Source organism: Pistacia vera, unplaced genomic scaffold (genome assembly GCF_008641045.1).
Source record: "Pistacia vera cultivar Batoury unplaced genomic scaffold, PisVer_v2 Contig268, whole genome shotgun sequence".
Lineage (NCBI taxonomy): Eukaryota > Viridiplantae > Streptophyta > Magnoliopsida > Sapindales > Anacardiaceae > Pistacia > Pistacia vera.
In genome coordinates, this window is record NW_022196077.1 from 731,182 (window position 1) to 758,081 (window position 26,900).

At 34.6% G+C, this 26,900-nt stretch overlaps 3 protein-coding genes across 3 annotated transcripts; 2 read left to right on the plus strand and 1 right to left on the minus strand.

The window, feature by feature from the left end:
- The first annotated feature begins 292 nt into the window (after positions 1-292).
- LOC116133343 (GEM-like protein 4) lies at positions 293-1,472 on the plus strand. Its single transcript, XM_031419055.1, has 4 exons — positions 293-524; positions 645-725; positions 810-1,084; positions 1,186-1,472. Exons 1-4 carry the CDS (start codon positions 395-397, stop codon positions 1,390-1,392), a joined length of 693 nt encoding a protein of 230 aa, XP_031274915.1. The 5' UTR covers positions 293-394; the 3' UTR covers positions 1,393-1,472.
- Positions 1,473-10,712: 9,240 nt separating this feature from the next.
- Positions 10,713-15,217, minus strand: LOC116133337 (probable sodium/metabolite cotransporter BASS2, chloroplastic). The gene is made up of 7 exons (XM_031419050.1): positions 14,742-15,217; positions 13,654-13,794; positions 12,492-12,647; positions 12,274-12,395; positions 12,021-12,182; positions 11,204-11,264; positions 10,713-11,000 (listed from the first exon to the last, which is right to left on the minus strand). Exons 1-7 carry the CDS (start codon positions 15,144-15,146, stop codon positions 10,809-10,811), a joined length of 1,239 nt encoding a protein of 412 aa, XP_031274910.1. The 5' UTR covers positions 15,147-15,217; the 3' UTR covers positions 10,713-10,808.
- A 10,482-nt stretch (positions 15,218-25,699) lies between these two features.
- On the plus strand, positions 25,700-26,777 carry LOC116133338 (GEM-like protein 4). The gene is made up of 3 exons (XM_031419051.1): positions 25,700-25,915; positions 26,022-26,102; positions 26,192-26,777. Exons 1-3 carry the CDS (start codon positions 25,750-25,752, stop codon positions 26,662-26,664), a joined length of 720 nt encoding a protein of 239 aa, XP_031274911.1. The 5' UTR covers positions 25,700-25,749; the 3' UTR covers positions 26,665-26,777.
- Positions 26,778-26,900: the final 123 nt, after the last annotated feature.

The following is a 26,900-nucleotide window of genomic DNA, read 5'->3' on the forward strand; positions in this document are numbered from 1 at the left end:
TAATTCTATTTTTTGTGTTGAGCTGTTGACATTAATTTGATTAAGCAAGATGATGTCTTGCTGAGCAAGAGTAGCTTTTTAATTTATTTTTCTCAAATCCAGTTATCTTTTAATCTTTTTAAATTTTCAAAAGAAAAAAGAATTCCACTATAATCTCAACAATATCTCTTCCTTTGAAAGCTAGCACGCATACACACTACTTTTCTGCAAACCTAAACTCTGAGAGTCATTGCTTTTCTTATGCCTTTAACAAAGATAAGTCATGCAACGAAAAAGCTAGATTCACCTGCTATGTTTAATATTCCCTTTAAATATCAACACAATCGAGACCATTTACACAAAGCAGTTGGGCAGACAACCACAAAGGCAGTAGTCAAATATAGAGGGACAAGTTATGAGGACTATTGCATTTAGCTCGATGCCATACTCAGTGAAGGCGTCTTCTATGAGATACTTACCTGAATCTGCTGCACAATTCCGTAGTCATGATCCATCTGCAAACGGGTCTCCGATGTTTAAGCAAAGTAAATCTTTCTTTCTCTATATATAGTCTCTACGAAATTTGTATATATCGTATTGATGATTTTACGGGATCGATCCTAATGAAGGTGTTTTAGTAACAGAATAATCTTTTGATATTGCAGGAAAAGTAGATTCTGTTCTTAGAACAATGAACAAGCTAGGGAAGAAAGCTGATAATTTTGCAAACGGAGTTAGAGAACATGGTAAAAAACTTATTTTGTTTAATTAATTTACTTATAAGTGGCATGCATAAAACTAAATGCATTTTAACTGCTATGAAATTTTAGTGAGACTGGCGCCAAAGATCACTGAAACTGTGAAGGGGAAGTTGAGCTTGGGTGCAAAAATTCTGCAATTAGGTGGAGTGGAGAAAATATTCAAGCAGCTCTTTAGTGTGAGAGAAGGAGAGAAATTGTTGAAGGCTTCTCAATGCTATATGTCAACTACTGCAGGCCCGATAGCAGGCCTCCTCTTTATCTCCACAGATAAGGTAGCATTTTGCAGTGAGAGATCACTGAAATTCTATTCTAAGAATGGAGAAATTGTTAGAGTTCATTACAAGGTAATAATTAAATCTCACGTCTCATGCATTTTAATCTATTTTTGTTTCATATATCTTTCTTTCTAGTATCAAAATAATATTTTTTTCAATCCTGTGTATAGGTTTTGATTCCACTTGAGAAAATAAAGAGAGTACACCAAAGCTTAAATATGAAGAAGCCATCACAAAAGTACATGGAAATATGCACTGTGGACGATTTTGACTTCTGGTTCATGGGTTTCTTAAACTATGAGAAGGCTTTCAAAAACCTTAAGCAGGCTATCTCCCAGAACATGGATGATGTAAAAGTCACTTACTTGTTGACTTAGAAATCTTTATTCTTGTTTGATCCAATATCAGATTATGTAAATTAATTAATGAAGTGAGGAAATGTCAATACGGAATTAATTGTGTAATATTTTTGTCATGAAAATAAGCTTTTCATTTCAGCTGCCAATGCATTATTTATGTTGGCTATGTTTCAGTTCGGAAAGAGTGCAAAAACACAGTAAATAATATCAACTTTTTCTCTGCAGAAGAGATACAGCAGGGAGAGATCCTAGATATTAGTTGAAAACAAAATCAACAGTCTCATACCCATGGGCTCATTCTCTAACAATATTCATACCACAATAAGTTGATATATTTTGGAAAAATTAAATCTAGACTAAACTGAAGTATAGTGGCTATAGCAAAGCTGATTCTGGCGTTGACATCCATCTCTTCATGTTTTTTTCGCCCAAGCGACATTCTATGCGTTAGAAGTATAACTCATAGAAACTTAGTCTTTCACTAAAGACAACTTTGTAACTTTACGTGTTTAATGTTGGGTGTGTTATTGTAATTATAATCTATAGACTATATCTATCTATATATTTATATGATCCTAAGACATAACCTATTTGATTGTCATGTAGGGTTTTTTAAGCTTTAGAATTGTTTTATTTTGACATATTGGAAGATTATCCCACATGTGACTGTATGTGATTAGTGATGATACAGTGTTTTTACATTTGACTGTATATGATTGGTGATGATGTGGGATATGTAGATGAATTGGATTTTTTGATACATGTGACTTAATGTAACTGGTCGGTGGATGTCCCTTCACATTCACATCAACACAAACGCTTCACATTCACGTTCATTCACAATTTCATATAAAATATACGTTTAAAGGGAATGTAATACTTAGCTTCTTGTATTCCTAGCCTTAAATATCATGACAATAAAGCTTGTACCATTTGTCATTTGGCTAAACAACCAAGGTTACCCTTTCCTATGAGTCATTCCAAAACTTCTAAATGCTTTGATATGATTCATGTTGATATTTGGGGTCCTTATTCAATATGTTCTATTCATGGTCATCGGTTCTTCTTAACTATTGTGGATGACTATTCTAGATTTACATGGATTTATTTGATCAAACAAAAATCAGAAGTTAGGCAGCTTGTTCAGTCATTTTTTGCTCTCATAGAAACTCAATTTTCAGCTGAAATAAAGACCATTCGCACTGATAATGGTGCTGAATTTATAATGCGGCATTTCTATGCCTCAAAGGGAGCTTATCATCAAACAACATGTGTTGAGACACCCCAACAAAATGGTGTGGTGGAGCGTAAAGACCAGCACATTCTAACTGTTGCTAGATCTTTACTTTTTCAGTCTAATTTGCCCAAAGAATATTGGACCTATGCAGTACTTCATGCTGTTCACCTCATCAACAGAATTCCTTCTCCTATCTTGCAAAACATATCACCATTTAAACTTTTATATCAAGAATCTCCTCATTATGATTCATTAAAAATATTTGGCTGCTTGTGTTTTGCTTCCACTTTACAAGCTCACAGAAACAAGTTTGATTTTAGAGCTAGGAAGTGTCTCTTCTTAGGATTCCCATCTGATACTAAAGGATTTGTTTTATTAGACTTGCATTCTAGAGATATTTTTCTCTCTCGTAATGTCTTCTTTTACGAATACATTTTCCCTTTTTCAAAACCTGCAGATTATTCAGTATCCTTACCTCAAAATTCAACAATTTTTTACTCAGATCCTTGTCCTCCTAAAGACACCTCCTTAGCTACATCATCGTCATTACCACCTGATAACTTTTCCTCTACTGATTCTCCTGTCCCTTCTCCTGTTATACCACCTGACCATAACTCTAAAAGATTAAGAAAGCCTCCTTCATACTTAAAAGATTATCATTGCAACATGGTCACTGCACCTAAACCTTCGTTCCCCAGCTAGGTACTACTTATCCTTTATCTTCTGTTCTTTCTTATTCCAAACTTTCACCAAATTAGCTTCATTTTACATTAGATGTTTCAACTACATTTGAACCTAAGCCTTATGCACAAGCCATTAAACATGATTGTTGGAGACAAGCCATGCAAACAGAAATTACTGCCCTTGAGCAGAATCACACTTGGACACTCACAGATCTCCCTCCTGGCAAGTCCCCAATTGGTTGCAAATGGGTGTTCCGTGTTAAGCATAAAGTAGATGGTTCAATAGAGCGTTACAAGGCTCGGTTAGTAGCCAAAGGCTATGCTCAAACTGAGGGTATAGACTATTTTGATACATTCTCACCGGTGGCCAAAATTACAACTGTCAGATTGCTTCTTGCTTTGGCTGTTGTTTCTCATTGGCATCTTAAGCAACTTGATGTCAATAACGCTTTTCTCCATGGAGATTTACTTGAAGAAGTATATATGGTATTACCTCCTGGTTTTAATTCTTCAAATCCTAGCAAAGTTTGCAAGCTCCAAAAGTCCCTTTATGGACTTAAACAGGCCAACAGACAATGGTTCTCCAAGCTTACTTCTGCCTTAGTTTCTTTGGGTTACACACAATCTTCATCAGATTATTCTCTCTTTGTTAAATATTCTACTTCTTCTATAACAGTGTTGCTAGTATATGTAGATGATGTTACACTAGCAGGTAACAATTTAGCAGAAATTGATGCTGTCAAAGCTTATTTAGATGATGCTTTTCGGATTAAGGATCTTGGTGACTTAAAATATTTTCTTGGCTTAGAGGTGGCTCGTTCCTAGTCCAGTATTGCATTATGCCAAAGAAAATATGCTCTTGACATTCTTTCTGATGTTGGATATTTGGCTTGTAAGCCTGCCAAAACTCCAATGGACTACACTTGTAAACTCACTCAAACTATTGGTGATCCCTTATCTGATCCCTCTTCTTATAAAAGACTGGTTGGTACACTATTATATTTGACTTCTACACTGCCTGATTTGTCTTTTGCCATTCAACAACTTAGTCAATTCCTTGACAAGCCTACATCGGTTCACCAACAAGCTGCTCATCATGTTCTTCGATATACAAAGAGTTGTCCTGCTTATGGTTTATTTTTTCTAGCTGAATCATCTTTTTCCCTCACTGCTTTCAGTGATTCCGACTGGGCTGGATGTTTTGATACACGGAAATCTATCACAGGTTCCTGTGTTTTCCTTGGCTCTTCCTTGATCAGTTGGCTTGCCAAGAAGCAATCCACTGTCTCTCGTTCTTCATCTGAGGCTGAATACCGTGCCCTTGCATCCACAACATGTGAAATACAATGGCTTCATTACTTGCTGCAGGATCTTCACGTAACTCACTCAGGATCAGCTCTCATTTTTTGTGACAACAAATCAGCTCTTCAGATTGCTGCCAATCCCACCTTCCATGAACGTACCAAACACATTGAAATTGATTGCCATATTGTAAGATAGAAAGTTCAAGACGGTTTGATTCATCTCATGCCATGCTCTTCTTCAGATCAATTAGCTGACTTGTTCACGAAAGCTCTGCCACCTGCTCAATTCCATGCCAATTTATCCAAGCTGGGAATGCTTAGCATCCATTCTCCAGCTTGCGGGGGGATGTTGAAGAATAAAGAAGAAGTTAGTTAGCTGAGTTGGTTAGTTGTTAAGTTGAGTTAGTTAGCTGTTAAGAAGTTAGTTTCAAGTAGTTATTAGTTTGTTATAAAGTTAGTTAATTAGTTGACTTTGTTAACGTTTGTTAAATTTGTTGTAAGATTGCTCTATATAAAGCATACACAGCTGTAACTCTGTTTCTAAATTCAAAATGAATTCAACATCATTTTTCTATATCTGATTTAGTTTCATCACAAGAAATGTTCTAAACAATTACGCTTCACATTTAAGATGGAAACTGTTGGTTTAGTCACCAGAGAAGAATATGTTGAGAAGGTAATGAATTTTGTAATTTTGATTGAACTAGCTTATTTGTTTGGAGGTATTAATGTAATTTTGTTTAAAGAGAGGATCAATATTTGGAATAAAATTGAAGAGGAAGAGAAGGAGAAGCTTCAAGAACTACAACAAGAGTGAGTTAAAATTTTGGATTTTTTTTTTTTTTTTTTGAATTTTGTATTTTTGTTCTTTCATCTTGGTGACCCTTTCATTTATGTATAAAAGTTTTTACCGTATTGTAGGAAGGAGGAAATGCAATTGCAAAAACGTAAAAGGCGGTAGATTAGGGGAAATTCTCGATTATCTTTTGCAGAGGATATAGGGAGTGATAGTGAAGAGGAGAATGATGAATATAGTGAGTATATTTTATGGAACTTGCAGGTTGGAGCAAAGTGTTAACACAGCAGTAAAAGATATAGGGATTTTCATATCCCATGGGAATGGATGTTTCATACAGGACTCATTGGCCAGGTAGGTAACACATAGCTTACAAATTAAATTTACTATAAAGCAATTCATCAAAATTTCCTTTCTTCTTCTCGGCGGGTTTGGTTTTGCTCTTGGATGAACCTTGCTCATTACCGGAAGACTTCTTCTTCTTCTTCTTCTTCAAGCTTCCTAGCGCCGCAAACACATTATTACTGTTTAAAACCAACGATTCGTCTTATCTGCTACCGCCTCCCACCATTGTCAAACACTCTACACATACTTGTAATTGTAAACCTCTTCAGCAAAGGGACAAAATTGAAATCAGATGTCGATGATATTAGATTTGATAAATTAAGGATTGAAATAAAATAAATTGTAAAGTTAAAAGACGATCTGATAATAAGAGTTAGGGTTTGGGGTGGGTTGGTTGGAGGCTAAGAGAAAGAAGAGCACTGTCCTGAATGTGTACCGTAATAGATGAATGGAATAGTTGCAAAATTGTATGTGTCTTTATCTGGGTTCAACGTAAAAACTTATTTGCAATTGAGGGGATATACATTAATTAATTGTCCGGTTCAAAAAAAATATTAATGGTACAATTTAATATTATTTATTTGGATATAATGAGTATATATTGACAAGTAATATTTATATAAAAAATTTATTCTTAATTTATTTATATTTATTACTTTAATTATTAATTGAACATTAAATTAAATATTATCACAAATATTTTCTAATCTATTATTTTTGTCAATCTTATAATACTATTTATATTATATAATTTACAAATTATGTTAATATATTATGTAATTTATAACTAACATTATTAATTGATCCAATATATCATTTCCAAATCTATAGTAGATCTCAACCAATTGAAAGATCAAATAAATATGGTGTCGCTAAATATGTTATCATATTAGTTCTAATACAATTTTGTAGGTATAGTATTACTTTTAACCTAATTATTGAAGATTGTTCTAGTTAGACATGACTAATGTCTTGCTTTAGTTTGATACAAGAGTTTGTTATAGTTAATCAAAATCCTGGCATATTACAATTACTTGCTCAAAGTAACTATTTGGAGTGAGTAGTTTTGACCGTTTTGTGTCACCATTGTTGAGTTTCGCATAGCCAATCTTGTTGAAAACAACTTTAGTTTATTGTAACGCCCCATTTGAGGTACGTAGCTAATTTATGGTGTATTACTTGAATGTTCTTTGTTTTTGCCCTTATTTGAGTTGTTAATATTGTTTGGTTGGCCCTTGGTTGAAGTGATGGGTTGGTTTGATTGAGTGTTTGCCTTGAAATTGGTTGAGACTTGGCAAATTTTGAGGTCATGGTCTTCGCCAGGGCGAAGAACTTGCTTCGCCGTGGCGAAGAGCCGGCTGAGATTTTTGTTGAAGCTTCTAGATATTTTTCCCTAAGGGCAAAATGACCATTCTACCCCTAATTAGCAAGCAAAATGGGGATTGAAATGTAAGAAAATTTCATGGAAAATATGTAATGAATCAAATGATAAGAATGGAATTTCTAAGAAAGAGCAAGGGCAAAATGGGAATGCATGTAGATATCTTGAGCTAAAAAGGGGTCAAGCTTAGTAAACCCTTCATTCATTCTTCTTCCACTGCCATACCCTTGCACCATTTTCTCTCAACTCTTCCTTCAATCTTTCAAGAATCTTTGAGGGCTTTTAGTTGGATCTTGGTAGAGAATTAATCAAAAGCATCCTGAGGTAAGGATTCTTGCTTTAGATGTGAAATTTATCTGTAGATGTGTTGAAGTCTTATAGTATGTTGTTTAAAGTTGTAGAGAAAAAGACCATCTACCAAAGGAAAGAGAAGTAATAGTGGAATCACTTCACCACAAGGTAAGTAAATCCAACCAAGTTGGGATTCAAGAAATCTTTTGAGTAGAGATTTCTTTATGCATGTATGTATTATGCTTGTTGAGAGATTGAGATGTTATGAGTATTTATCTATGTTGTTATTGAATATAATTGAATTATGAGAAGTGTTGAGATTGCATGATGATGTAGTTTGAGATGAAGTTGGAGGAGATTGAGTAATTTCTTTGGGAGTGTTCTTTTATGACAGGAATTATAGCTATGTGAGGGAGTTTCCTCCCATTTTTGGATGGTGAAAGAGAGGAGTAGAGTTATAGATAAAGTAGAGTTTGTGTATGCACATTAGTTGTTTGATGAAATGCCTAAGAGAGGTATGAGCATGAGTAGTAAACCTTGCAACATTGCATATTGGCATTTCATGAGTGCATTAATGAATATAAATCATCCATATGCATTAATTGTGTATTGAGAAGTAGCTTGAGAAAGAGTAGAGAATTTTGAGAATAAGCTACTTTAAGAGTAAAAAGAATGAGAACACTCTAATAGTAAAGAGAATGAGAAAAACTCTAAGAGTGAAGACAAAGAGAGATTTAGTACTAGAGAATAAAAGAGAGAGTAGTGCTAAACAAGAGAATAGAGTAGGGTGTGTGATGGGGAACCCGTGAGTGATGAGTAGAATCGTCACGAGTAGTGGGTGCTTTGTGATCTCCCAGTTGTGCCTCCGGTAAGATGAGGCCGTGACACGAGAGAAAGAGAGAGAGAGAGAGAGAAAATACACTCACGTGGTCAAGGGTTCCGAACCCATGCATAACCGAGTCCGATCGGCAGAGTATGAGTAGAAGTCACGAAGAGTGGGTCGGTGCTTTGTGAACTCCACCTGGCTGTGCCTCCGACAAGATAAGGTCGTGATATTCAAGTGAGAAAGAAGAGCTATGAGAAAGAGAAACAAAAAGAGAAATTGAATGAGAAGAGGAGTATAAAGAAAGAATTAAGAGAAAGAGTTACGGGGATAGACGAGTAGAGGGTTTACTTACTGAGCCTCTTTGTGCTCACCCTGTTGTTTTCTGTGTGTGTTGCATGATCTAGGTAAGGACGCGGTCGGATGGACGTTGGCAAGCGAGGAGAAATAGCTACACTGTCCACCACATTTTTGATGACTTTTGTCTAAAATACTTCACTTTGTATAAAGAATGTATATATTTAATAAAATAAAAAATTTGGGCCCAACAATTTATGTTATCTTACTTGTATTTTCATTATGTATATTTTATGAGTACATGAGTAAAAAGGAGTTATTACATTTATAAACATATTTTACGAAAATGAAAATGACAACTAATTATTATGTGCTTTTCATGTTCCATATTACAGGATCCAACAACACTGTTTTAAAACCCGAACCGGACCGGCCGGTCCAATCGTTTGGACCAAGAACCAGTCACGTGTCGGTTCGAGTCAACCCCAAAACTGTTATTATACACTAAGCCGCTTTAAGCCGTTTGAAAACCGGATAATATCAGTGAACCGCTGGTCCAACCTGACCGGTGGATAAACCGATCCAAATATTAAAAATCCCTAATACGCGACGCAGCCCTTTCTCATCTTCTTCTCTTTCAGTCTTTCTCAGTTTTTCTTACGAAAATTTCTCAGCAAACATTATGTTCTTTGCGAAAATTTATTGGCTTCGTCTCTGTTGTCTGTTCTCTGCTAAAATTCTCACGGTTTTGGCTCTGTCTTCTGTTCTCTCTGAAATCTCACCCAAATCGCATCTGAACTCTCTGAAATCGACGACGACGTCTTCCTCCCTCGCCAGAAATCGACGACGACAGCTATGTTCCTCGTTGGAAATCGACTGCGACAACTCCATTCCTCAATCCAGGTAATAAACACGTCATTCCTCAATCCAGCTTCAATAATCAATAATGATTTCATTGCAAACTTTATCTGGAGCAATGTGCATGTGCATGTATTTCCAGATTATGTGTATGTACATGTATTTCCAGATTATGTATTTGAATTCACCCTGCTCCTGCTCTTGATTTTGTTTTTCTTTTCCAGATAATCAAATATTACTTTAGCCAAAATTATCATGTAGATAATCCTTTCATTTGAAGTTTGCATGCCCAATTGAAGTTTGGTTTTGGAAGCAGTGAGATCGGGACGAAATTGATAGAAGTAAAATTATCATCATGTAGATAATCCAGATTATGTATTTAAAGTTTGTATGTGCAATATTGCTTTAACCAAAATCATCATGTAGATAATCCAGATTATGTATTTGAAGTTTGCATGTGCAATATTGCTTTAACCAAAATCATCATGTAGATAATCCAAATTATGTATTTGAATTCCGTACTTGAATATTTATGTTTTACTTCTATTGTATGTTTGTGGATGGAATAAGGACTTATGACAACTGTATGTTGCATGATCAATCGATTATATACTTTGGTTTCTCATGCAGTTAGCCTTTCTTTCTTTCTTTATCAATCGATCTCATCAACCATATCCGCTAAATTATATACTTTGGTTTAACCACCACCGAAATCTTAAAAAAGAACACTAAAAAGCAAAGTTGACGTGTGAAAAAACAAAGGAAAAAAGATACTGAAATGGAGGGCTGTGATTGATCTTATTTGTAAGCGTATGTACAAATGGATTAAAAAGAGAACCAGAAAAGAAATATGTCAGATATAAAAAGGGTTCATGTATGAGGAAACAAAGAAAACATATTATTATGTGGTTTAAAAATGTTTTTTAAAAATGTGTTGACATTATCATGATGTATGATGACATCACCGATCCAACTGACGGTCTAACCGATTAGACCGGTTGAACCATGATCCGACCATCAGAGCGGGTTGCCCTCCGGTCCGGTTTTTAAAACAATGTCCAACAAGACAGACAATAGCTAATAATCTGAATTGTTTTTATTTTTTTCTTTTTGGGTGATAACTAATGGCGTTTCGGCTCCCCAATTTTGGGTCCGTCTGTTAACAATATCAGGATAACGTTATCTTCCTATATGAACTCTGGAATCAAGCAACGTTACCTAGTGGCACCCCAGCAGTAAAGTTCATATTTGAAGTGTTACCAAATCAAAATCTATGAGCCAAACTAAGTCATGACTTGTTTGTCCATTAATTAGTTTTCGACAGTGGATTGGATCCGATTAGAGCTTGGATTAATATATCAACCCAATGAAGAGAAAACATAACCTTATTGGATGCTGTCAATTAGACAATTACATGATTCATACACACTTTTCAACAATTTTAGGACTACCTTTTGAATCAGAAGGATCATTATATCTCCAAATGAATCCCAAACAACTGCCCATGATGTTCATAATCACCGCAGACATGGCTGGGGGCAACGCAACCATTGATGAAGTGAAATGAGCAGTTGCTAAAACCACACCCAAGGAAGAATTTTGCATGCCGACCTGCCAGTGACAAGCATAACGTAATGAGAATTTATTTACAAGTACTGCTATGATTAATGTTGTCGGAGCTAAAAAAATGCCACAAAGATACGATATTTTGACATTTCACTCTCATTTCAGCACATTCATAATCATCATTCAATTTCAATTAGCTAGAAAAGAAATAAATGATATGGATTAACGTTGAATAGAACTATATATACCTCAATTGATATTGCTCGTCTTTGCTGTTCTTTGAATCCGCCCACAGCTGCAGCAAGATACCTGCAGGGCATATATCAATAAATTGTATATTAACTACTTCGAAGAAAAAACACTAAAATTTTCATATATGATAAATGTTAAAAGTATCCCTGCAGGCATAGCAAGCTTAGGTCTAAATTAACAAACCAACACCCGTCTTGGCCATTGTAATCACCAAATTTCTCATTTTCGAGTGCAATGAACTATCGTATTCCGCTACTACTTAACCAGACCATAATACGTGTCACTGGCTGTAAAATATTGGATCTGTTAAAAGAATTTATATCTTGCATACGGAAAATAGACAGGAAATAAGAAATCCATCTCGTCTCCCTCAAACAACATAAACGTACAGCTCTTTCCCAAATGCGAATAAAATTGTATTTATGAGAGTACTGAAGCCATTGTAACGAGAATTTAAGGAAAAAAAAAAAACAAATGATATTCATTTGTGTTTAAGCATTTCCTTTTCATCAATGAGAATGAATTAATGACAATTTTGGAAGTCTGTTCCGCCATTCAAAAAATTTAAGGAAGAAGTAATATAGAAATTTGAATCTGCAACGACAAGTATTAAAGATAGTGTTACCTATGTGAATGTGCGTTTATTGCATAATATTTATGTAGTATTAGGAAAAAGAAATCAGGCGAAAGATAAGCAAAAGTAAAATTCATGTTCACAATCACTACAAACTTGAAAAGTAAATCTCAGCCTAAACACAAACAAGCATAACAATCCTCAAATAGTTAAAGAGAAAAATGAAAAGCTACTCTTACCCCACAAAGAAACCGGTAAAATGCAACAGCACTACAGAGAGCATTACAACTCCTAGCTCTCCAGACAATAAAGAATGAATGCAGAAAATTGGAGATAGATCAGATGACAATGAAGCAGCTACCACTGAGGATTTGAGACGAACCACGTTTTCAGAGAATACACTGGAAGAAACCCAGAAATGAATATGTTAATATCATTAGAATCTTTATGTACAATGCTCACAAAAGTAAACTAAATGACGAAAAATAAAACATGCATGCTAGCAATGATGAAGCTAAAACAGCAAATAATGGGGCGAAAGGTGTCAAAACCTTCACTGCATAAGGAAATGTGCTCTGCATATATGAACCTAGTAGAACTGGAGCAACGACCACCTATACCAGAAGTAACAATCACCATAATACCGCAAAAAAGTGAATATTTTGCTAAATATTAAATGAGTTATGGTGAAGTATATGTTGAAAATTTACCTGCAAGGTGCTGATGGAAAGTTTAACAGCATCGATCGGAACATATGTTCCTGCCAGGATTTTTGTCAAAAGAGGAGTGAGAAGTACAGCTCCAAGTGTAGTGCACATTGTCATTACAATAGATAGTGGAACATCCCCTTGAGCAATTAAGGTCACCTGTAATACAACTTCATTGAAATAAAAAATGAATGGACGTCTTTTCGGCATTGTGGCATGCATTCAAGTGCTCTAATAAATAATCATCAACTCTTCATAACAGAAAAATAACATTCTCAAAAATCTCTACAAACAAATTTACAAAATTTAGGTGAATGATAGTTGCTTTAACAACATACTCAAAACTTGGCACAGATCATAACAACATTGACTTAAGGTCTGTAAATATTACAAAAGCAGCTTAAACTCTAAAGCATGGCAAGAAAATAACACTAGTAGGCTCTAATGTGGTTCAGTTTGATAGTATATCTGATATAATGAGTCTAAGAAAAGACACCATGATCTTCTTCTGTGAGAAGAAATGCCGTATGCGGTTTTTAATGGGAGAGACAATGGATAAGGTAAAATGGCAGAAAGGAATCTCAAAGAGAAGCTCAAAGTTGAGATGAGCTATGCACAATTGACTTGTCTAAATTTCTAGACCAATAAAAGCCCATGACCATCAGATATGTTAAAATGACACGTGAATTCTAGCCATGTTGGGGGTGCAATATACACTGGAAACTAATTCTAATCAGTATCTGAGCTGATTAATATGGTCTCAGAATATCTCTTGGCTCTTTACTTAATAGACTATTTTGAAAAAGATTCAGAAATCTCGACAAACAACCATGGTAGTACCCAAAGATGAAGCTTACTACTATATCTTTGGTCATATATGTAACAGGGTTTGACCAGTTTCTCTAGTTCAAATGCTATGCATTTCAACTGCAAACAAAATAGGTAAATGAGACTACTGGAACAATAAGTACTAGACAATAAACCATGACATGCAAAAACAGAGAGAAAGGGGAAGTGATCACTTGAATACCATACAGAGAAAACTGGTAATCTTAATTCTATTTTGGATATTCGAATGTCAACCAAATGTTCTTCCAGATGTACTCAGAGTAGATATTGATGAAAAAGGAGAGTAGGATCAACACAAAAGTGTATGAACTCTTACCACATTGGAGGCAGTACCACCTGGACAACATGAGAGCAGAATCAAACCAACTGAAAGTGACGGTGGAAGCCCCAAGGTTTTACTAATTATAACTCCAAAAGCTGGCATAATTGTATATTGGGCAGCAAACCCAAAGAGTATCTAACCAGAAGTAGAAAACAAGAAAACTATAAGCTCGAACTAGATCATGTCCATTTGCAAATCGTGTATAGAAAATAAGATACAAGCACGTGCTTTTTACAACAAAGCTCCAAGATATGCATCATCACTAAAGATAGATAGAACATGGTATCAAAAATGGAAGTAGAATTGAGATGATCATTACATATTTACATGTTCCAGAAAATTGGGAAAAAAATAAAAAGAGAAGTATCCAAAAAGCTCATATTACACTAGGGGTAGCTAACAGATCACACAATGTATAGTTAGTTTACAGCCAATTTTCCCACAATGAACATGTTCAATGGTGCACAAGAGTAAGATATATTTCATCAAAAAATTGATTTTTGAGAACAAATTTTCTAATGATACATTTTCTCAAAACCAGTTCTAATTCCAAAATTTATACACACCAATTGTTCAAAATCCTCAGAAGAACTCAACTGGCAATGAGATTACATAACATAGTTCAACAAAAATATTTTGGAACCAAAAAGATCCTCATTTTCCAAATCAATTGAATGATCCAACTTAAAAACCATTCCAATACAAGATAGAACAGCACTAAAAACATCAAATGAACATACAAACAAATTTATAAGCAATAAAAAGTTCTGGGCTCAAACAAAAACTCACAGAGAGAGGTCTTTGCATGAAAAAACTGGGAAGCTTTTAAGCTCCAAATTATCTTAAAATCAGTTCTAATTCCAAAATGACAACACAACCGTTGTTCAAAATCCACAAAGTATCTCACAACATAATTCAGCAAAAATAATTTGGCTCAAAAAAGAAACTCATTTTCCTAATCAAATTGAATGATTAACTTCAAATCATACCACTTCAAGAGTACAAATCACAAGCACAAGCAAATAAACAAATAAAGAAACTAATAAGCAAAAAAAAAACTGAAGCACAAAACCAAAACTCACAGAGAGAGGTCTTTGCATGAACAACCTGATCAAATCTTTAAGCTCCAAAGTGAGTCCCATTGCCAACATAATCAACCCAAGAGACAAGCTGTAAGAAGTCGGTCCTCTCTGAACAAACCAACCAAAAGTAGAAGGTTTCAAGCAGGCAACAACTCCTCCAACAGTAACATAAAGAGGGTACAAGCTTGCTGCAGTGGACAAAATTCTTTCCCATCTGGGTGGTTTTGGTGGAGTTACAGGCAAAAGTTCAGGGCTTTGATGGACACTTCTGATAATGGGTGGACATCTTAGACTTGGAGAGAGTACAGAAAGGTTTTTAAAATGTGGTTTGGGAGAAAAGTAGGGGAATTTGCGGTGGGTTTGTGGTGGTGAAGTGAAAGGAGTGAGCCTTAGAGAGAGTGACATGGCCAGGGTTTGATTGATTAGTGTGAAGTAGAATAAGTGAAGAGGACATGTTGATTGTTGACTGTTTTGTGACACAGGTTCGTTTACCACTTTACGTTACAATGGGTAACCTCCAATTATAGAAGGGGCGAAGGGCAATATCAGACTCTGTGACTGATATTTTTTATTTTAAGAAGCGGTTGGGTAAGATAAGAGCACTAATAAATAAATATTTACTTATTTTTATGTATTTTATATTTAAAAATTATATTTTTTTTAAAATATATATTTTTAAATTATTAATATTGTAAATATTTTGTTTGCTAATAATTTTAGTACGTGTCACCCTAGGACAACCATTTAAGAGTTTTATCATACTTATTATTTCATTAAAATTATATTTAATTTTTTGTTTCGATAGCTTTCATATAATTAACCGCTAATGTTATTGAATTGATATAAATGATTATAAATAAATTATATTTTAGGAAATTATATTTAGCAGGATTTTTTGTTATATATGTTAGTAACATTATTACTAAGTTAGAATCATTTTTTTAATAATCGAGATTATCAAGCTAATTTGCATATACCTCAATTAATTCTTAGAGTTTATTGAACATCTCATAAGTTCAATGGACCAAATAAGAAACAAATATGATAAATGATCATTTTGTAAGACTCGAACATAAAACCTCTAAATAACCACTCAAATGACTAAATCTTGATGTCCGACTACAACGCTAGTGATTACTAAATTAGAATCATTGAAATACAATTCAATTATATCCATAAAGTTAGCAAAAATCAGTACATTATCATTGAAATACAATTCAATTATATCCATAAAGTTAGCAAAAATCAGTACATTAAATCTTGCACATGAATTATGATAGAAAGTGAAAAGATATTTGAGTGTGGTTTTGTAGGAAGTTGGAATCTTTGTCAGAATTGTTTGGTAAGATGGGAGAGTGACTTGTGATTGTGACTTGTGAGTTTCACACTTTCACTTCACATGCCATGAAAACCCAACTGGCTAGCTTATCCCTCCTGGCCACTCGATTTTGTTCATTGGGCCACAACCTTGAGAACTTTCTATGGCACCCTGAGGTTAAGATTTCATGATAAATTTTAATTATGATTTATTGCAATATTCCAATGAAATTGAGATAGAAATTGAAGGTAATGAATTTATATGATTATAAATTAGTGTCAAACGTTTAAAGTGTTTTCTTCAATGAATTTTGTGTATCCATTTTTGCTTTTTTTTTTTTTTTTTAAATATTGAAAATGACTAAGAAAAGTGAAAAATAAAAAATGTGTTTGGTATGCTTGTTTAAAAACTTATCAGAAAAATGTGAAAAATGAAAGCGTATTCAGAATGTCTACGTGAAAACATACAAAAGAATGAATGAGAAAATACAAAATTTATCATTTTCACAATTGATAAATCCCCTACAAAGTGCCATTTTTTTTGTTTGTCTCAAAAAGTTTGTCTTAGATATATCATTTTTTTTATTCTCATTTATAATTTTGTGTTAGAAATCATAATTTAAAATGAAAGTTTTTATTTTTAAGAGAGAGAAAAATATATATAGTAAATTGGAAGAAAGAGAACCAAAAAAAATTAATTCAGAATCTTATATTTTTAATATCAAATACTCATCCACAATTCTCTCTTTGGCAACTCATCTCCCCTTTTCTCTTTTCAAATTCAGCAAAAAATTAAAAATGCAAAGAAAAGTAAACGAGCCGTTTGTGTGAATTTTAAAGAAAAAAAATAAAAGAGTAATACTACACATACAAAAAAAAATTTGTAAGATTTTGTTGGACGTCTGCATTATGAAAATGAAAAGAAACAGATATTTCATAGATGAACGGGCCTTAACGTGAGATAGTCTCACCAATTTTTTTTATACGTATTTACTTTTGAATAATATAAAAACATATCTTTTTATCTTCGTCATTTGCTCTCTCTATATGCCATTAATTAAGGACGAATATGTTCTTGAGGTTTGACCTTAGTAATACTTGAGTCTAGTTATTATATAAGGTTGACTTAAGCATTTATACCCTTTGTGATAGAGACGGTATCCCATGAACACACACTTATTAGAATGAAAATGAAACTTACGTTTATTGTAGGGCCTCAAATATGGATAACAGATACATCCAAAGACTTTTAATGAAATGTAATTACGTGTTGAGTTATAAAGTACCTAATACGGGTAGTAAAATTTCAAAACTGAGGATGGTAACCTCTTTATCAGAAACAATGTTGTTTGAAAAGCTAAGCTCCAGTATTTTAGAGGCATGGATGCTTGAGCTAACTGGGATAGTCTCATCTCCACAATTTGCCTATGTTTTCTCTTAGTTCTACCATTTTGTTGATAAGTATGAGGGCAGGGATGTTTAAAATAAATACTTGAGTAGCCAAGTAAGGAAGAAGACTTTTATCTTCGCCCCTCTAATCTGATTGAAGGTTTTTAATTTTGGTTCTCCAAACAAAGTTTCTGCCAACTTATGAAACTACTTAAAAACTTACTTGGGTTCTGATTTTGTCTTGAGAGGAAACAGTCACACAAACCTGTTGTAGTCATCCAGAAAATGAACATAATATCAAAAACCTTCAACAAAAGTAACAGGAACTGGTCCCCACAAGTCAAAATATAGAAGCTCAAGAGGAGAACTAGCTTTAGAGTTAGAATGAGGATAAGTAGACCGACACAAAATCTTTATTGCTTTTGGATAATTTTACATTCATAAGTTGCAATATAGTTTGCAAAGGAAGAGAATTAGGATGTTCTAATCTCATATGCCACAATTTGCTATCCAAAGACACATCATCACTATAATCTTTTGACATTATAGAAACTTGCAAATAACAGATACTGTGATGCTGTATTTTATTCTTTGTTATGATACTCAGACTAACTATCTAAAGAACTCTCTTTATTCTTTGAAGAATTATTCCCTATTGCAACTTTGACTAACTTTGATGAAGAGGAACTACCAGAGCAATCTGAAATTGTATTCAAAGCAATGACATTATCTGAAATAGAAGAATGTCCAAAGGGTAGTGTAGGTATATCAAGTTGATATAGTCCCTAGTTAAGTGTTCCTCGAAGCAGTATGATCTTGGACACTTTGTCATTAACAACACAACCATCAAAGATAATTGAACAATAACATTATTATCTTTTGTAATCTTAGACATACTTAGTAAATTTTGAGTTACTCAAGGCACACACAAGACATTCTTTAAATGGACAGATATGCTCCTTAAAAAAATTGATAAACTGGTGCATCCAATATGAGAGATAGAGAGACTCTCACCATTTCCACCTTGCAATTTGGCTAAACCATGACAACTGCTAAAGGATTGCAACTGATTCATGTCAGAGGTGACATGATCAGTTGCTCTTGAGTCCATATACCATATCAAATCTTGATCTAATGCTTACCTTGGACTAATATGTTGAGTAGCATATAAGGCTTGTGAAATGGTGTTAGCTCCTGGATGATCTGAGAAGAAGACTGAGAGTGAACAACTTGTAGATTAGGAGTTGATTGTGATAAACCCTAAGGATTGTATGGAGAGTAACCATATGCCAAATTTCCAAAGAGATCATGATAATTTCCTGAAGAAAAATCAAAAGGATATCCAAAATTATTGGAATTCTGAGTTCACATAGAACCTTTGAGAGGCAACTGGTGGAAAACTTGTTGGAGCAGCTCTATGTGAATGATTTCCTTGAAAATTGAAATCAAATTGATGATAGCACTGTAAGGCTATATGTCCAGCTTTGTTGCACAATTGGCATATAGGCTTTCCTCTACCTTAATTTCTACCTATTTCCCTTCCACCAAATACATAATTAGGAGCTAATGCACTTTGGGATAAAAGGAAAGTGATTAAAAGGATGTTGGTAAGGAAGATAGTTTTCCACTGAAAAAGGAAATAGGTTGTAGGTGTTGTTGTGAGTTGAAGTTTTGGAATTTTTGTGAAGATACAAATGATGGGAAGGCAGAAGAAGTTCCAAAGGAATTTCTAGGCGTGTTTTTGCTATTTGGGACAACAATGATTACATTATAGGTTGAACTTATGTAACGCCCACATCAAAGCAAAGGTTTTGGCATTTGACAGTGTGCCTCTCCTGCCGCATTAATGTTCCATAGCCGATCGCCATAAGTTATTTCTTTCCTTACTTGTAGTGGATAAGTTAATTGAGTTGACTAAAAGTGTTGGTGCTATATAGATGAGACGTAGAACCCGAGCAAGCAGTAGGAAGGAAATGAGTACAGGGTGAACCTTCCAACCCTCCAAAATCTACTCCCCTTGTCCTCGATGAAGCAAGGATCCATAATATTATACAGTAATTCTAGGTAGAGAATCGGGGAGGCTCTATACCAGAGAGAGTTGAGACCCTAGTTATTGTACCAACCCCCAGAGAGGAGAGAGAGAGGTCGGTACCCCTAATAATGCAGAATCATATTGAGCCGAAATATGGGTTGCCTAGTCAACACCAGCCGTCAGAATTTAGGGGTACTATGGACCCAATAGTGGCAGATGAGTGGTTTAGATTAATGGAATGTACGACGACACTTTTCCCTATGACAGATCAAGAGAAGATTCAGTATGCCAGTTTCCTATTTAGGGGTGATGCCCATATATGGTGGGAATTTATGGAGGTTACTCATGATATAGCCTCAATGACCTGGGGAGATTTCAGAAGATTGTTTGAGGCATAATATAAATAGTTGATCGAGTCCATGAAAAGATTCAAGAGTTTATCAGTTTGCAAAAAAGGGCTAGCTTAGTGAAAGAATATTTAGTGAAATTCAATTCCCTGGCAAGGTTTGCGCCAGGTATAGTGAGTACACCAGAATTGAAAAGGAATAAGTTCGTGCATGGGCTGAAACCAAAAATAGCCCAAGATGTGATGGTCGATGCCCAGCCCCCTTAGACATACAGTGAAGCTTTGGAACGAGCCTTACGAGCAAAAATATTTGTGAATAAGCTAATCCCAGCAACTCCATTAGCAGTAGCCCCTAGTGTGCCACCTCTTGCTTCACAGAGAGATAAAGCTGATGCCCCCACTAATAGACAGGTAAGAAATAAGAAAAGATTTCAACTCAAGAAGAATAGGAGGGATTGGAAAAATAAGAGGCTGAGAGCTGTTGAAGTTCCCCAGTGCCAGAAATGTGGAAAAAATCATTTTGGGGAGTGTCTTGGAGATTTGGGCTGAAATGTATGCTATAGATGCTGGCAGCCAGGGCATATGATGGGAGATTACAAAGCCCCTCCTGCACCCGTAGCGTAGACACCTAGAGGCACCAATGCTCGAGTGTTTACAGTTGCTCAGAGTGAAGTTGAAGCTAGCCCATCCGCAGTTACTGGTCAGTTATTATTTCACTCAGCTCCCCTTTATGCATTAATTGATTCTGGAGTCACACATTCATTTATTACACATGGGATTTTAGAGAGATTAGGTTTGAAACCTATTATAGTGGATTGTCCCATTAAGATAGAGTTACCAAATGGTATTAGTGTAGTAACTCAAGAGATGCTTCCAGGGGAGTCCGTAGTGATCCATGGAAGGGAGTTGCCAGTGGATTTGATAGTGTTTGATATGCCCGATTTTGACGTTATTTTAGGCATGGATTTCCTGGGGAAGATTTGGAGTAGAGATTGATTGTCAGAAGAAGAAAGCAAGATTTAATCTTGATGATGGAGATAAGTTTAGTTTTGGCGAGGGTCACCAGCTTAGTATGTTAATTAGTAGTATAAAGGTCAGAAAGATGCTAAGAAAATGGTGCTTAGGGTATATTGCTCATGTAGTGCACAGTAGTGATGTTCCACAACCAGAGATTCATAATGTGCCAGTAGTCCGGGAATTTTTAGATGTATTTCAGAAAGATTTATCAGGTTTACCTTCGAAAAGAGAAGTAGAATTCAGTATTGAACTAGCACCAAGGACCATACCAATTTCTAAAGCCCTTTATCGGATGGCCCTAGCTGAGCTTCAAGAATTGAAAAAGAAGCTTCAGGAACTCTTAGACAAGGGTTTTATTCAACCTAGCCATTCTCCTTGGGGTGCTCCAATTTGTTTGTGAAGAAGAAAGATAGATCTCTACGGATATGTATAGATTACAGAGAGTTAAATAAAGTGACAGTGAAGAATAAATACTCGTTGCCTCGCATAGATGATTTGTTTGATCAGCTGAAAGGAGCAGCCATGTTTTCAAATATTGATTTGAGGTCGGGTTATCACCAAGTAAGGGTCGTAGAGCCAGATATTGCTAAGATTGCTTTTCGGACCAGATATGGGCATTATGAGTTTGTGGTGATGCCTTTTAGATTAACCAATGTCCCAGCAGTCTTTATGGACTTAATGAACCGAGTGTTTCAGGATTGTCTTGATCGATTCATAGTGGTGTTTATTAATGATATCCTGGTTTATTCTAAGATAGAAGAAGAGCATGAAGAACATTTAAGATTTGTGCTCCAACGATTGCGAGATAAGAAGCTATTTGCCAAATTTTCTAAGTGTGAGTTTTATATTATGTAAAGATTTGTATATAAAAAAAAAATTAGTTATGGGCCCATTATTTTATCGTCATCTATATGTATATTTTCTTATATATATATATATATATATATATATAGTGAGTTTTACTGTTATTTTCCGAGTATACTAGCTAGAGAGAAAGTATTACAACTTACATGAGAGTCCATAAGGAGTAATGAATTCAGACTATCATTCTTTTCAATTCATAGTTCATATTTTTGCAACAAAAATTGGGCTTCTAGAATGGATATAGAATCAATTCTGGACAATAGGCTAAACACAACAGCATCGAATTCAGGTCCTAATCCATCCAAGATGTATGATAGCAAGTCTTTATCAGACACTACTTGATCACTACTTGACAATTGATTAGCAATTTTTTTTTCATTTTTAGAACATATTCACTAACACTTAGGTTCTCCTTAGTTGTAGATTGTAACAGACTTCTCAAATGCATCATTTTTGCCTTAGACTCAGAATGAAATTCTCGTTCTAGAGTGCACCAAATTTCAGATGTTGAAGTACACTTTGAGATATGACCAAACATTGATTCAAAAATTGAGGCTAGCAACCAACTAACTAGGGCTTTATTAACTCGTTTCCAGATTGTATAGTTAGGGTTTGGAACTTTCTTGAACAAGATCGATTCACTAGAATTATAATCAATACTCTCAATTTTTTCATTAATAAAAGGAGAAGGACTTGGATCTAACCCAATGAGACGATCCTCGGGCTCATTAGCTCCAACAGCGAACAATACTTGAGATCTCCAAAACCGATGATTGCCTTTGATCAATTTAGGCGAAATTGCTTGAAGATTTGTAGATTGCATGACTCGAGCTGATGTAGAGGACATATTCTGCACTTTTTCAAAATTGTTTGATTGCTAAGCAAATGAAGAAAAATCAAGTTTGATGTTTGTCATTGGCTCTGATACCATGTGAAGATTTTTCTAAAATTAATTAGAAGAAAAACAGAGAACAAAACAAAATTGAAGTGAAGAGAAAACTGGGATTTTCATTAACTAATTGGAAGAATGTGTGTGGCTCTTTTATATAGCCGTTGATACAAAACATTGCGTTTCTTACAAACTTTGATTTCTGACACTTTAACCTAGAAAAACTACAATTTAGTCCTAACTATTTTCCGATATTACATTTTAAACCAGACTACTCCTAAGCTTATATCTTGACATGTAGAGATCAATGCTTGTTGCTTCGGGGAGATGATTATGAGAAGAAAACTTGTACATGTTTGTGTGTTGTAAATTGAAGATAGGTAAAATTTATTAGAAGTGTGCTTGCAAGTACAAATTAAGGCAACTGATTGATCACAAGAATATTAGATATATGATTATTTTTGTTATGCATGTGATAAAGAGGTTATTTCCCCGTGCATAGAGTCGCCATATTTTTTTGGGTAAAATGCAGCTATTGTTATAGCATAAAACTTCTGGAAAGACCTTAATAAAACTTAAAAACTTGGTTTATATTCTCCACCTTTTTGGGTCGTTGGCATCCCTCAAATCTGAGCAACACTTTTTCTGGCCGATCGCATCTTTCTGGCAGCTTAAAAAAATTTAGACTTGACCACTTCTTTTAGAAATGTGGAGGATTAATGTGGCTGATGTGGCTATGATATGGCAAAGGCTCTTTCACACAAAACTTAAAGTGTAAGTCATCACCCTTTGTAACTTGCAAATAACAGTGGGAAAAGCCGGCCTTAGACTTTTCCTGTCGTTTCAATCTTTTATAAGGAAAGTTGCTTCAATATCCATTGTTTAATGCTGAGACGGGCATTTGGAAAATAAAGGCGGGAGCTTTAATGGCTGGCCCTACTGCCCATTCACTTACACCTCAGAATGTTGACGAGTGAAAGGGAAAAGAATGCCAAAAAGATAGAAATATATCCAGATATGCATATGATCACTTGATCGTGGCACATGAGTTGTGACTTGTGAGGATCCTCTTGTCTTTAACTGACCAATCAACTAAAACTTCATTGCTCTTTTGTCAAAGGTGGTTTCTCTTCCTCTTGTCGCACTTTGTGATCCTACAGTTAATTAATCAAACATTACTCCGCTTCTAGCCCGCAATATGTGATAAAATTAAGGACAAACCTTACTGCGTGACTTATATTATTGCATCTGAGATGAATAAGATAATAAGTGTATATATATGTATAATTTAAACTCTCTATCAATTTGTGTGTGAGTAGGATACTTTGTACAATTCCGAAAACCAAGGAGCTACCACCCATATTTTTTATTACAATTCTCATGCATGGATGATGTTTATATCTTTTTTTTTTTTTTTTTTTTGGTATCCAGGAATGTCCGAGTCAACTTGTATGCACCTCAACTAATCCCCCGAAGTTAGGAAGTTAACAGCTAGGTAAGTCCTTGATGGCTACCCCTTATTAATAGTCGTTAGGATTCAAACTCAAAACGGATCTTGAGTAATACACCCAAGAGTCCAAAGTGAACTGTCATACTACCTAAAGATCGTTGATGTTTATATCTTTACTGTGAATTTTTTTTACAATTTATCATTAATTGAAAATAGAGTGTCTAGCTAGTTTGTTCATTAATTCACAATAAAGTAGAAGAAAGAATAATGTACATCCAAAATCGATGACAGATTCTAGAAATTTTATTCGCTTAATTGCTTACAATGTCATTCGTGAGAATGCTAGAAAAGTGCCCTTCTGTTTGAAGATTTAATCATATGACTAAATCACCGAAAGAGGACATGCATATTATCCAACATCATTAACAGTGATACGTATATTAACTTTATTATGTAAGCAGTAAGCTACTTGATTGAAGACGTCTGTTTCTCTTTTTCTTTCTCTTTCTTATCTAAGAAAGAAAAAAGGGAGTTGCATCACAAAGCTAAAATGCCAGATCGGAAAGTTACAATGCCCAAGCATCATCAGAGAGAGTTGGTATAAGAAAAAAGAAGCAATGCATGTTGCTTAGCTTTCCTGCTTGGAAGGGTTGCATGAATTAAAGCTTACCAACTAATTAATTAATCAAACATACTTTATTAATTTCCTCGACTTCATTTGCAAATGCTAACAATTTTCGTAGGTTATAAACAAAAGCAACAAATTATGTTGAAAATGGCGCTTTAAACTTCCCTCTAATATCTATTCTAACCACCAAACTTTGAACAATGTAATTTTTGAATAATTTCACCGATTTTAATCAAACAATTCTGTCATTTTCTTTTGAAATTTGAGGAAGCTAGTCACCTGCATTGATCCAATCTTCTGATTGAATAATCTGCTGAACTTTAGTCTTATTCGTTTTAATTTATTGAATGAGCATCTATCAATGAGGTTAAAAACCTTGGCTTTGGTTTTGAAGAATTATTTAAAACTCCATTGATCACTCCAAATAAAAAATATATAAAAAATTCAATGGTACTATATCATACCAAACTAACTTTGATATATATAAATTTAATAAATTAATGATGTGCCAATGATATGGTTTACTTTGTATTATGCTAAATTAATAAGTGTTGTATTACCCAATCGTAAGTAAATTGATTATTGTAAGGTATGCTTTTGCAAAATCCAAATAATATATATATATTCTAAAGAAAAGTCAGTTGGCCAACTCATCTTCAGGGCCAATCTTTTGTGCTGATTTAAGTTTGATTACATGGGACGATCGATGTCTTACTGAGGAAGAATAAAATTTTCAATAATATTCAAATCCAACTGTCTTTTAATCTTTTAAAAATGTCGAACCAAAAATTGGACCTTTCTACAATATTATCTATTTCCTTAAAGCTATCTCAAATACACCTATTTTCTGCAGACCAAATCTTTTAAGAGTCATTGCTTTTGCATATGCTTATGCCTTTACTCGTATTCATGTGGCAAACATGACTCATGCAACCAAAAAGTAGATTTACTTGCTATGTTTAACATTCAATCTCCTTTAAATATCACCACCACACCATTTCTTGCAGACATAACACAAGTTAAAGAAGTTAGAGACAGAAGAACGTACGTAAAATCTAGCTATTCATTTGGAGAAGATGAAAAGCCCACTTTACGAACAAGTTATGGGTATTCCTGTTAACTCAATTGTTGCTGCATACTCGGTTACGACCTCATCCGCATCAATCAAATATTTACCTGAATCAGCTGCCCAATACCATATTCGTGATTCTTCGGCCAACGGGTCTCCAACAAATAAAAATAGTAACATATCTCTCTCGTCTCTCTTTGAAATATGCATATACGGATTCATGAATATCAGGGATCCTGATGAAGGAGCTTTAGTAACAGAACCGTTTTGATATTGCAGGAAAAGTGGATTCGGTTCTCGAAAAAATGAATAAGCTAGGGAAGAAAGCTGATAAATTTGCACACGGAGTCAGAGAACATGGTAAGTGATCGATACATTGATGGTTGCTAAATTTAATTACAAGTATCATGCATAAAGCTAAATACGTTTTAATTGCTATGAAACTGCAGTTAGACTGGCGCCAAAGATTACTGAAACTGTAAAGGGAAAGTTGAGTTTGGGTGCAAAAATTCTGCAAGTAGGTGGGGTAGAGAAAATCTTCAAGCAGCTATTTAATGTTGGGGAAGGAGAGAATTTATTGAAGGCTTCTCAATGCTATTTGTCAACCACAGCAGGCCCGATAGCAGGCCTCCTCTTTATCTCCACAAACAAGGTTGCGTTTTGCAGTGAGAGATCATTGAAATTCTATTCAAAGAATGGAGAAATTGTTAGAGTTCATTACAAGGTTTTGATCCCACTTGAGAAAATAAAGAGAGTAAATCAAAGTGTAAATATGCAGAAGCCATCACAGAAGTACATGGAAATATGCACTGTGGACGATTTTGACTTCTGGTTTATGGGTTTCTTAAACTATGAGAAGGCTTTCAAGTACCTTCAGCAGGCAATTTCCCAGAGCGTAGATGCTTTACAAGTCAATTATTAGTTGACTTAGAAATTTTTCTTCCCTCTGCTTCATCAGAATATGTAAATTTTTGAAGTGAGGAAAGTTAATACGGTTACGATCAATGTACATTTTTTGTTAATTATAACAATATATATGCTCTTCAGTTCAACCATTATTTATGTCGACTATATTATGAATTTGGAAAGAGTGAAAATACACTAGAACAAGCTAGACTTTAAAAAGCACGATTCCTACTTTTCTCTGCAGAAACAATA

Bases quoted from the DNA above. Each gene is read 5' to 3' on its own strand.
- LOC116133338 (XM_031419051.1), top strand. From the start codon at position 25,750: ATGAAAAGCCCACTTTACGAACAAGTTATGGGTATTCCTGTTAACTCA. The intron at 25,916-26,021 runs GTAACATATCTC...TTGATATTGCAG, and splicing joins GTCTCCAACAAATAAAAATA to GAAAAGTGGATTCGGTTCTC. The intron at 26,103-26,191 runs GTAAGTGATCGA...ATGAAACTGCAG, and splicing joins ACACGGAGTCAGAGAACATG to TTAGACTGGCGCCAAAGATT.
- LOC116133343 (XM_031419055.1), top strand. From the start codon at position 395: ATGAGGACTATTGCATTTAGCTCGATGCCATACTCAGTGAAGGCGTCT. The intron at 525-644 runs GTAAATCTTTCT...TTGATATTGCAG, and splicing joins GTCTCCGATGTTTAAGCAAA to GAAAAGTAGATTCTGTTCTT. The intron at 726-809 runs GTAAAAAACTTA...ATGAAATTTTAG, and splicing joins AAACGGAGTTAGAGAACATG to TGAGACTGGCGCCAAAGATC.
- LOC116133337 (XM_031419050.1), bottom strand. From the start codon at position 15,146: ATGTCACTCTCTCTAAGGCTCACTCCTTTCACTTCACCACCACAAACC. The intron at 11,265-12,020 runs GTAAGAGTAGCT...TATGCCCTGCAG, and splicing joins TTTACCGGTTTCTTTGTGGG to GTATCTTGCTGCAGCTGTGG. The intron at 11,001-11,203 runs GTATATATAGTT...TGTCACTGGCAG, and splicing joins GACGAGCAATATCAATTGAG to GTCGGCATGCAAAATTCTTC.